The 12133-nt window shown below is 37.1% G+C and overlaps 1 protein-coding gene across 1 annotated transcript in view; it reads left to right on the top strand.

Annotated features, from left to right (window-relative positions):
* The window catches only part of LOC102463247 (sodium channel protein type 1 subunit alpha), a 120073-nt gene that overhangs the window by 45117 nt on the left and 62823 nt on the right, over nt 1–12133 (top strand). The window contains exons 12-16 of the mRNA XM_075933529.1: nt 1091–1223; nt 1720–1958; nt 3628–3801; nt 4411–4767; nt 7007–7489. Coding sequence (XP_075789644.1) covers nt 1091–1223; nt 1720–1958; nt 3628–3801; nt 4411–4767; nt 7007–7489 — 1386 coding nt within the window. The remainder of the gene's footprint in view (nt 1–1090; nt 1224–1719; nt 1959–3627; nt 3802–4410; nt 4768–7006; nt 7490–12133) is intronic.

The raw sequence follows: 12133 nt of genomic DNA, 5'->3' as shown, positions 1-12133 counted from the left end.
ATGCTCCTGCATCTTGTAATACCTTTTAATATACTAACAAAATAAGTTTGAAATTTAAGTATGTATCTGCAAAACCTCTCCGAGATAACAAGAAAAAATATCAAAATAATATTATTTGCTTATTATATACCCATAAAATATGGTAGAACTTATTGTATTAAGAAACTCTATCTGACCATGCTAGATAAGATTTCAACCTACTGTTCAAATATAAAGGGTATATAATAAATATTACCATGTGAATTCAGTCAATATGCCACTGAATTTGATCATTTTGATAGCATTGTGCTTTATCAGCCTTAATACAATATAATATCAGTACACATTCAACCCTATCATGTATGGTTTTATTCTTATGCACTTTCTCCCTTCTCCTTTATTTATGTAGCTCTCTAGTATGGAAAATAAATTCAATAGTTTTTCTGAGGCCCCACATTAATGCATCCACCTTCCAAAACAAAAATGTCTGTGTGCACATATGTCCTGTAATCTATATGCATATACAGATAAATAAATATTTCTAGGGATATTCTGCTATCTTATTTCAAGATTGTCCAGTTAGCGTATCTGGAAGTACACTGGCATGTGGAAGCATGACTAAATTAGACTTTTTTTATTTGTTGCTATTTAAGGCTTGCTTGCCATTTAAGGCCTTGTAGTTTTACAAAAACAAGATATTTAATAAGATATAAAATCTACATCTACAAATTGAAAATGTTTATACAATAATATGGTGGTTTTCAGTATGTTTGAGTCATTTCTCATAACTTTTGCTGACATTTAGATTGTTGAATAATTATTCAACTTCAAATTTCTCTCCCACAAATCTCATATGTTATATACTGAGCTGAAGATTTTCACTAACTCACTGCTGTGGGGAAAAAAGTGATTCAATTTTAAAAAAATGTAATATACTTTGAAAATTTTAGGATACTAATACAATAAATAAGAAAAGTCTTGCATGACAAACTAGATACAAAATAAATTGCCTGTAGCATGTATTTCTTTAAATTTAAAAATTCATTGTATGTGGAATTTGCTTATTATATACTCAAGATGATGATCCTGTTCATTATTATTCTATTTGCAGGGCATGACTACTGAAACTGAAACAAAAAAGAGAAGATCTAGTTCCTTTCATGTTTCTATGGATTTTTTGGAAGACCCTACTCAAAGAGAAAGAGCGATGAGTATAGTTAGCATACTCACAAATACTATGGAAGGTGTGTACAATACTGAATTTTAAATGTTAGTGTATTTTCAGTGAATTCTGAAACATTTGTTTGAAATTTAAAAAATTATAATATATATATTTTATAATCTATAGAAAGATTTACAACTTGAAATTATCCCTCTTAACAGTAAATCTTTCTACAGAGAGTATAAAAAACTCCCAGTTGATGTGTTTGTTTCACAACACTTAGTGAAATATTTGTTTTATTGTTTTGTGATCATTCCATGTCATATGGTCACAAAGCACTGATGTTGCAAATATAAATCTCCTCATGGCTGCAAAAATCCATATTCCTGTGTACAAAATGGCTTGATAAGTGTTTTTGTGCTCAAATATAAATTTGTTTTCAAATAGATGGATATTAAACAGGCACACTTGCAGACCATTCTCTGAAAATGTGGCAAAGGGATTTCAAAGAGGTCTTTGACAAAGTATAGTATGGAATGCAAGTATTTTATAGTTTTTTTTTTCACATTTTTCCTTAGAACTTGAAGAATCAAGACAGAAATGCCCACCATGCTGGTACAAATTTGCAAACATTTTCTTGATCTGGGACTGTAGTCCATATTGGTTAAAAGTAAAACATATAGTCAATCTAGTTGTGATGGACCCATTTGTTGATCTCGCTATTACTATTTGCATTGTTTTAAATACACTATTTATGGCCATGGAACATTATCCAATGACTGAAGAATTCAATAACGTACTTTCTGTTGGAAACCTGGTAAGTCTTCATTTTGTCTTGTTACATGTTTTTATTTTGCTTACTTGTTTGATTTTGAAAGAGGTATGCCTGTATTATAGCTTTAAGCAGGAATTTCATCTGTATTTTTAAATGGGTTTTGTTGTCTATATTTCACTAACTTTTTGGAGTTCCCACATTCAATCCTTTCTCAAGACATATAGATTAACAGTATAGAATAAAACTTTATTTAATACATTACTTGGCAAATCCATTGGATCATCTCAGATTTATTCTATACAAACCTCTTTGTCATGTTTGAATTTCATCTTCACGTCAATATGTACAAATATGGTTTTTCATAGCTTCTTCAGGAACATCTATTGAAAGGCAGTACTTCAAAAAATTATGTTAAAACATCCGCAAACAACTATTTTCAGTATGGAAATGTAGTTTCCTAAAATAATGCATCTCAGTAGTTTTTCTAATTGTAAAAGGTCATCATATTGGTTAGTAACCTGACAGTGCTATGTTTAGTATATAGAAAAGAAATACTTGCTCACACTGCATGTGGGGGTTAGAGTGAGGCCCCGGGCCAGCCCTGCACAATGCCCTGTTTTCCCTTTGGGAAAATATGGTCACCTTAACTCTATTAGAATACTTGGGTCTTTTTTTCCACAGCACAAGCAATGTCCAAAATTTTATTTTCACAGTATGCAAATGTTCAGTGCTACCCCCCCCCCCCCCCCCCCCCCCCCCCCCAGAACACCAGAAGTTAGATTGACCACACAGATTCTTTCTTGTAAAATTTAACCATGGAACATGTTTTTTGGAGTAACAGTTTTCATTTAAGGTAGACTTCATTCAACTGGTGTCATTTTGAAACATTTAATTTGGATTAGTAGAAGAGTGGCATCTATAAGGAATGTCACTAAAGTCTACACCAATTGTTTATCTTCTCAAATGTAATGTTTTTATTATTAACAGAAATATTAAAGGAGTCTGAGAAAAAATGGCAGCTGCCAAATATAGTGATAACTTTCCTCCAATCTATGCTGGTCCAAGATCCCCAGCTGCTCACTGATGTGTGGCTAGCCCAACCAGAGGCACTCTCCCAACTCCTCACCCTCACAGGGTTGATGTTGCTGTTCCCCCCTTCTTGAACATTCTGCTGCGCCTGCTATGAGTTATATCCCACTTCACTGGCAAACTGAGCATTTCTCCTTTTTGCTATTGTCAACTGATGACCAGTTGATAAGAGCAAAGAGGACAAATACCCAATTTTGCCAAAAAAGTCAGGACAGCCAGGACAAGGCTTAAGAAAAGGGACTGTCTTAGCCAAAACAGGACATATGGTCACCCTAAATAGAATTAAAATTGTATTATAAATCCAAAGCTTAAAGTAATTTTTTCTGTAAAATTAAATCAAGTGGAAAGAAGATTCATTACTTGTTCTGTGAGGTGTGATGAAGGCTGATGATGGGAATATGGGTATGAGATGTCACTATTATCATTATTTAAAAGCAACACTTTTTAAACACTAATAGTAAAGTACTTAAGACTTCCTTTGATTATTTTAGGTATTGAATTTAAGGGTTTTGGGGAATAGCCATTCTGAATTATACTAATTGAAGATATGTTGTTTGAATGTAAAAATATGTACAGATGCTATAATTGTCCATCTGAACAATAAATTATCTTTTGAATTTAGGTCTTCACTGGGATCTTCACAGCAGAAATGTTTCTCAAGATAATTGCCAAGGATCCTTATTATTATTTCCAAGAAGGCTGGAATATTTTTGATGGTTTTATTGTAACACTTAGTTTGGTTGAACTTGGTCTTGCAGATGTGGAGGGACTATCAGTTCTCCGATCATTCAGATTGGTAAATATATTAATAAAAGAAAATGATAGCAAGTTATAATTATAGACTTTTTTGCTCTAATAATATTTTAATTCAACATTTGTGTCTTAACAAGATACCTTAAGGTCATTATGACCCTTATCCAGAAATGTGACCCACTTATAAATACCCCAGTGCCATGTCCTATTGTCTTTTGTGGGGACTCTGCAGGAATTCACATTTAATGCATCCCAAAATAGGAGTGGGGTCTCCTTCCAAATTTTTATTGCAAATACTTAATGCAAAAAATTCTGTAGTGAAGAAACAAATGAACTTATTGAATATCTTTATTGTGTGCCTGCTAATATTGTCAGAATGGATCTCTTCTTCATGTACAAACAGGTAGGTAGCCATGAGGTTCTCTGGCATCTGAAGGTAATATTGAACCCTAGATGCTAGGTTGCATGAGGCATATCTCTCTGGGCTTTTACATCCTTGATCTAAGACTATACTCTTGGGGTACCAGGTTGTAAATGTCAGCAACATTTTCATCACTGGCAACAATATTTTTTTCATAAACTAATATGTAAAACATTTTTGTGTGTCTGTTAAAATCAGTACTAACAATGCCTTTTTATTCTTTTTTTTCAGTTACGAGTTTTCAAGTTGGCAAAATCTTGGCCAACACTGAATATGCTGATAAAGATTATTGGTAACTCAGTGGGGGCTTTAGGAAATTTGACCTTGGTGCTGGCCATCATTGTCTTCATTTTTGCTGTGGTTGGTATGCAGCTGTTTGGGAAAAATTATAAGGAATGTGTCTGCAAAATTGCATCTGACTGTGTACTTCCACGCTGGCACATGCAAGACTTCTTCCACTCTTTCTTGATTGTATTCCGAGTGCTGTGTGGAGAATGGATAGAGACTATGTGGGATTGTATGGAGGTTGCAGGCCAAGCTATGTGCCTTACTGTCTTCATGATGGTCATGGTGATTGGAAATCTAGTGGTACGTAATCATAATGTTTCAAAGGTTTATTCTGGAAAAAAAAAACCCAATCTTGCAATGCAATCAGTATTCTGGCATTGTGTCAGAAAGGAACTTACACATATGATTTCAATTGAACTACTTATATGCTTAAAATTAAGCATCAGTGCTTTGTTGGGATGGAAACAGAATACTCCACACCTTGCAGGATCAAATTTGTGATATATAGAGTGAGCTTTTAGCAAAAATAAAAATTAAGAGTGTGACTATTTGCAAATATATGTGCTTCAAATAACGTTCAGCCTGTGCACTTTTTATAAACTTATTTATGATGTGTGTCTAGTCATGTTAAACACATATATAGTTTCTGCTATCTTATTGTAGAAGTGAAACTTTTTAAACAGAATGATGAAGAATAACAAACTTCCTGTCTGAATTTTTGAATAATTTTTGTGCCAATATTTGTATACTTTTGGGATTTATAAGCATTTTCACAAGTTGTCTGACTGTTTGTGATTGCTGAATAATACGGTTGTTATGCTTAAAAGAAGCACACAGGATCTTTTTTAGGGGGATAAGGCAACATGCCACCTTTATTGATAATATAACAAAGTAGCATATGCACACACACACACACACACCCTATTGATAGTTACCAGTCTATTGCTCGGTCCAACCTATTTGCCAGATAGAGGTGCAAGGAAGGATCCGAGTTCTTGTCAGTCCAGACTGATGCTCCACAGTTCTCCACAGGACAGAACCCAAAGAACCATACAAGACACCCCTTTGTTCATAGGATTTTCCTTCCATGCAAGTCTATGCATTTTGCCTTGTCAGACCTTAATCAGTCACTCAGCATCACAATCAATCTTTCTGAAACATATGCTTATGGGAAGTTGTTCTCACAGTCATTTGAAATTCATATGCTGACAACCCCTTGGGCGTGTTGTCTTTGGTGAAAGTTGTTATTGGTTCCCTATCAAGGGGTGCTTGCCACTAACTTCAAGGCTTGTCAGTCAGCTTCAGTCCAGTTTACGTCTTCAGTGGGCTTTAGCATAGTTGATAATTATTTGGTGCTTCTGAATCTCCGGCCCCTCCTCTGACCATTTGGGCATGCAGTGGCATTCACACTTATCTCTGCTAAAACATCCTCTCTCTTATTCACACAAACAACACATTTACACAATTGCAGCACAGAACAAAGGATACTTCTAGTCACTTAAACAAAGTTACAAAGTCGTTCAACATTAAACTTCTTTCTATCTATTACAAGGCTTTATCTAATACTAACATCACTATGCATTACAATATTCCATCCCTTCACTTTAACATCAGAACATGCTAACATCAAACAGAGCTGGAGCTAAGTTAACGAAGCTGCCTGGCCTGTCTGAGGCATACATCTTGGCTACTTCTAGATTGCATCCCTTTTTCATAAAAGGGATGCAAATTAGACATATCACAATTGCTAATGAAGCAGGGATTTAAATCTCCCCCGCTTCATTAGCATAAAAATGGCTGCCGCTTTTTTTCGGCACGGAGCTTTGCCGGAAAAAAGCGCCAGTCTAGACGCCGATCTTTCGGAAAATAAAGCCTTTTCCGAAAGATCCCTTATCCCTTATTTTAAGAGGGATAAGGGATCTTTCGGAAAGGCTTTATTTTCCGAAAGATCCGTGTCTAGACTGGCGCTTTTTTCCAGCAAAACTCTGTGCCGAAAAAAAGCGGCAGACATTTTTATGCTAATGAAGCGGGGGAGATTTAAATTCCCGCTTCATTAGCAATTGCGATACGTCTAATTTGCACCCCTTTTACGAAAAAGGGATGCAATCTAGACGTAGCCCTTGTGTTTAAGTTTAATCCAAATCTTTTGCTATAATATACATTCATTATAACTAACTAACTTATTACTTACAAAATGACAAGGCTACATGGTCCTACGAATCATAGCAAATCATGTTTAGTTCTTTTATTTATCATAATATTTGTGAATTGCTTTTTACTCTATAATTTGCCCTTCTTCAAATTATTATGAATTATAAAAAGATATTTTTCTAGTGCATCTTTTCTAGTAAAATATATTTTATTTTATGTACACGCCATTCATTGTAAAAATAGTATTATTGAATTGTTTGGGAAGGGGGAGTTGTGGCTTGAAACTCTGGTCTTTAAACTTATGAATCTCATAGCTTTAAAAAATATTATAGCAAGAAATTATTTCCACTAAGATAAATTTAGGAACTACTTTTCTATCTTGTTCCAGGTACTGAACCTATTTTTGGCCTTGCTACTGAGCTCATTTAGTGCAGACAACCTTGCTGCCACAGATGATGATAATGAAATGAACAATCTCCAGATTGCTGTAGCAAGAATTGAGAAGGGAATAGATTATGTGAAAAGAAAAGTACGTGAATTCATCCAAAAATCCTTTGTTAAAAAACAAAAAGCTTTAAATGAAATCAAACCACTTGAAGAACTGAACAAAAAAGACAGCTGCATTTCTAATCATCTAACAGTGGAAATAAACAAAGAGCTTGATTATCTCAAAGATGGCAATGGAACCACCAGTGGCATAGGCACAGGCAGCAGTGTGGAAAAATATATAATTGATGAAAGTGATTACATGTCATTCATAAACAACCCAAGCCTCACTGTGACAGTACCGATTGCTGTTGGGGAATCAGATTTTGAAAATTTAAATACAGAAGAGTTTAGCAGTGAGTCGGATCTGGAGGAAAGCAAAGAGGTATTTAAATTCTGTTCATATTCTCATTTTTTAACATTGTGAGAATGTTTCTGTTTTTCTTTCAGCATGAACTAGTTTGTTTATCAATCTGATACTGATGTTATACTCTAGGTGCTCAGATAAAATCACAATGAGCATGGAATAAAAATCTATAAAGAATAGGCTATATGGACAAAAGTGAACATAATATAGGTCGGAATACTTAACTCATGGTTATTGACAGGAGATAGAAGGCTCAATTCATCCAACTCTCAGAGCTGAAGTTGGTCCAGAGAGCAGGAAGTGGCAAGAGTAGTTTTATACAGCTTTTTCTCCTTCCTTATCCTGAAATATTTGAAGGCCACGTCAGCTTGCCAAATAGACTAGAGAATCCTAAAAGCTGTCTGTGGTTGTAAAAGGTCATTGCAATAACTGGCAATAGCAGTGCAGTGCTCCCGGAACATATGCCTCCTGAAACAAAGTTCTTATCAGGAGTAGCGTAAACTGGCTATACTGAGTCTCTGCCACTCAGAACTTTGCTGCTTTATGTATAAAGGGTTTCCCCTCCTCACTAGCATGACTGAATGATACTTTTAGTTCCACTTTCTTTCCCCTCTCAGGTATGTGTACTCTGGGTTAGATCCAAAATTTTCTGGATACCAAGTTTTCTTTCTGTACCACCAGGCAATTCAAATTACTTTTATTTCCATACTCCTGTCCAGGAAAAGTGGTAGTTTGTGTTTTATCTATGGTTTCTGGCCTTTAGGGTATGTCTTTAGGGAGACCCCCTAGAGCTATGTAGAGGATTAATGAGATTAACATCATGTTCCTTTTTGGTTTTGTAAATCTGTTTCTTTGTCTCAGGCAGAAGAATTTAATTATACGTAAGTCAATAGGTTCAACAGACAGAAGAAGATGCGGTTTCAGCTTCTTTCTAGGCAGGAACATGTTCTGTTGCTGAGACTCCTGCATCCCACCCTGAATCCTTTCCCTTCCCCCTAACAACCCTGAAGGTCTGCACAGCAGGAGGGGCAAAGGACCAGGAAGGAGCAGCACATTTTTTTCCTTACTTTGGGCTTTTTTTGTGGGAGCCAGACAGATATGAGAGGGGGAAGATCAGTTTTGGTGGAGACAGACACAAGATTATAGGCTTACTGATGCGGGAGGTGGGAACAAAGGGAGCAGTTGCCCACAGGCCCTATGATTTAAAGGGGCTTGGGCCTCCCAACCTATTAAATCATTGCCATAGCGCTGTGCCAGGTGCTCTGTGTGGTTCTAAGGGCTGGGGAGGTGCGCCGCACTCTGTGCAGTGCAGAGGGCTCGCTGCCCCTAGTCCTGCCCCTTCTGCTCACGGCCCCACCCTTTCCAGGAGTATGGAGGATGGCTAAGTGGAGGGAAAGCCAGGGGAGTACATCTGTGGAAAGAGGGACCTAGGTGAGGAGGAGTTGGGGGAGGGTGGGAGATTCTGGAGAGTGAGGAGTAACTTGGAGGGGATAAAAAGATAAAAATGGAGAGAGAGAGACAACGGGAAACCACGAGACAGGAAATCTTTGGTATGGAAAATTAGTGGAATCTTTGGATGGACATCGGGGGGAAGGGCTGTTATTTGGGTGGATGAACAGAAACAGAAGAGGAAGATCAGTATGGGACAGGAAGAGAATTCTGGTGGTGAGAGTAGACATGAGATTTCGGCTGCCAAAATGGCAGAAGAAAGCAAGCAGAAACCTGGAAATGTATTACTATTCCTATAAAGAAGCTTATAATACTATTCTCTAGAATCAAGTTAAAGACTGTTCATTTATCTTTTCCCCCACCTTTGGCTAAAGCAAGCTGTCCTTTGCACTCTTTATTGTTAGACTTGGAAGAATTCTCTGTTTTTTAAAATAATTTCAGTTGATAATATCAATGTTTCCTTTTAAGCATTTTTAAATTTTTATTTACATTTTAATAGTTGCAGGAAATTACGAGGAGCTCAGACAATAATGATTAGTTAATAAAAGATTTGAAACTCAAAAAGTTAAATTTATGAACCATTAAAACACAAATAGACTAGTGAATCTGGTATAATGTGTTGATTGGAGGATATTTACTCAGTATATTTTCACAGGCCATTTGATAATTTTTAACTAGCCTAATTAAAAGTCTAATGACTGGATTTTGACTCTACAAAATGTTGCATGATAACTTATTAAAGAGGCAGAGGAGGATGAATCAGGGAATTATAGACCAGTCAGTCCATATCTGGAAAAATATTGGAGCAAATTCAGTTTGTAAGCATTTGTCGGACAACAGGAGGTTACAAGGGATAGTAAGCATGAAATTGACAAGAACAAGCCGAAACACAGGTTTCAAATTCAAAAGGACCTTGACAAGTTGGAGAATTGGCCTGAATTTAGTAAGTTAAAATAAAGAAAAGTGAAAAGTTCTTCATTTAGGAAGGAAAAGTCAAATGCACAACTACAAGATGGGGTATAGCTATCTAGACAAGGGATGTCAAACTTACAGCCCACAGGCCATCCCCGGTCAGAACAGTTGTCAATTTGTCCTGGAGGTGAAAGGGGGGAAGTCCATTCATGTCCCTCAAATATTGCCACTTCCCACCATCACTCTGTCCTCTATTTCAATGGCACCCTGTTCTTCAAGGAATGCGGCCTCAAGGATTACCAGGGAGGGCCTATGGGGGGAAGGGAGGGCGGAAAGGGGGCACTGCTACCGTGCCCCACGGTTGGTCCTGCCTCTTCCTCAAACAACGCGCTGGGAGAGCAGAGTGAGCAGGGGCTGCATTATTCCACTTCCCATGCTGCTGCCAGTCGGGGGTTGGGAGGCAGATGCCTGCTGTGCATGCCAGATCCCTCCCACTAGTCCCCCTAGATACTCTGGGACTCTAGCCCTTCCAGCCGCTGGCTGGCCCCTTGCCTGTGCCACCCATGGTGTTTGGGGTACATGTGCTCCCTCATGCCCTCTGGCTACGTCTGCATTGGCATCCCTTTCCAGAAAAGGGATGATAATGTGACGAGTTGGAATTGCAAATCTGTGGGGGATTTAAATATCCCCCGCGGCATTTGCATTTACATGGCTTCCGCTTTTTCCGGCTTGGGGATAAGCCGGAGAAAAGCACCAGTCTAGACGCGATTCTCTGGAAAATAAGCCCTTTTCTGGAGGATTTCTTATTCCTACTTTCAAGAAATAAAGAATAAGAAATAGGAATAAGAAATCCTCTGGAAAAGGGCTTTTTTTCCGGAGAATCGCATCTAGACTGGCGCTTTTCTCCAGCTTATCCCCAGGCTGGAAAAAAGCGGCAGCCATGTAAATGCAAATGCCACAGGGGATATTTAAATCCCCTGCGGATTTGCATTTCCGAAGTGTCTAATCTGCATCCCTTTTCTGGAAAAGGGGTGCAGTGCAGACACAGCCTCTTAGTAATAGCGGGTTTAGGTTAGATAGTAAGAAAAACTTTCTAACTATAAGGGTATAGAATAGACTTCCAATGTAGGCTTTGGAATCCCTTTCATTGGAAACTGTCCAACTTGTTTTTAATAAACACTTGTCAGGGATGGCCTGGGTTTACTTTGTCCTGACACAGCACAGAGGGTTGGATTCAGTGACTTATCAAGGTACCTTCCAGCCCTAAATTTCTATGATTTTTCTTAACTTTGCTTATCTGTAAATTTTGGTTATTTATCAATGGAAATATTTTCCCATCGGATTATGTATATATAGTGAAATCAATGTTTAGTGATGTTTACCAATAAAAAAGCCAAATTGGTTAGTCTTTTTACATTGACTAAACTATAGGTGAGTTTCAACCATTGTTCATATTGATTTGTATTTTACTAGGCAGGTAATCAAATTTAGTGAAGAACAATAAAAAAGTTTGTCTCTTTAGTCAAATGTCTTCCACTTTTATGAATGCAAAATAAATGTAGAAAAAGTTTAAAAAATAATAGAGCAAAGCATATGCCTCTATTATCTGCAAATGTCAACAGAATATACAAATAAATAATGCTGAACTCAAATATTTTTCCTCACCAGTAGATGGAAGTATAGTAACAGAGGTCACATCTCTTCTCTTAAATGAGCATTTGCTATATGCATAATCCTGTAAAGATTTATGCACGTTATTTAACTTAATTCCCCATGAGCTTTTCCATTGAGAGCACTAGAACTATTCAATGTGTAAGATTAGAAAGTTAGGCATCTATGTGTAAGTTTTCTTTACCTTTTTCAGTTTCAGAATGTTATTTCATGTATACCATTAGCACATCACACGGCATAGTTTTATTGCATTGTTTTGGCTTTAAATAGCATGTAAGTGCCTCCTTCATAATAGGTAAACTTTCATAACCGTCAAACAAAACTTGGTGTTTTTCGTATCTCAGAACAGTGGTTCCCAACCTTTTTTATACCACAGTCCAGCAAACCCATTCACAAACTTTTGGTGGCCTAACAACATTTTATTGCATATTTGGATATTCATCATGCAAGTAATGACTATGCAAACATGTAAATAAAATATTGCCAGTCTGTAACAGATCAGAGTTTGCAGATATCTACAACAATAAAAAAATTCACAGAAAGAATTCTCCTCTGGCTGCTGGGTGGAGCTGCCTCTCCCCCAGGGGAAACTGGTGTCATCAGAAGGAGGGACGCAGAGAGGTGCACCCA

This window comes from Pelodiscus sinensis, chromosome 7 (genome assembly GCF_049634645.1).
Source record: "Pelodiscus sinensis isolate JC-2024 chromosome 7, ASM4963464v1, whole genome shotgun sequence".
NCBI classification, from domain to species: Eukaryota; Metazoa; Chordata; order Testudines; family Trionychidae; genus Pelodiscus; species Pelodiscus sinensis.
Note: the sequence above shows the minus strand (reverse complement) of the source record. Positions and strands in the feature narration are given on the sequence as shown.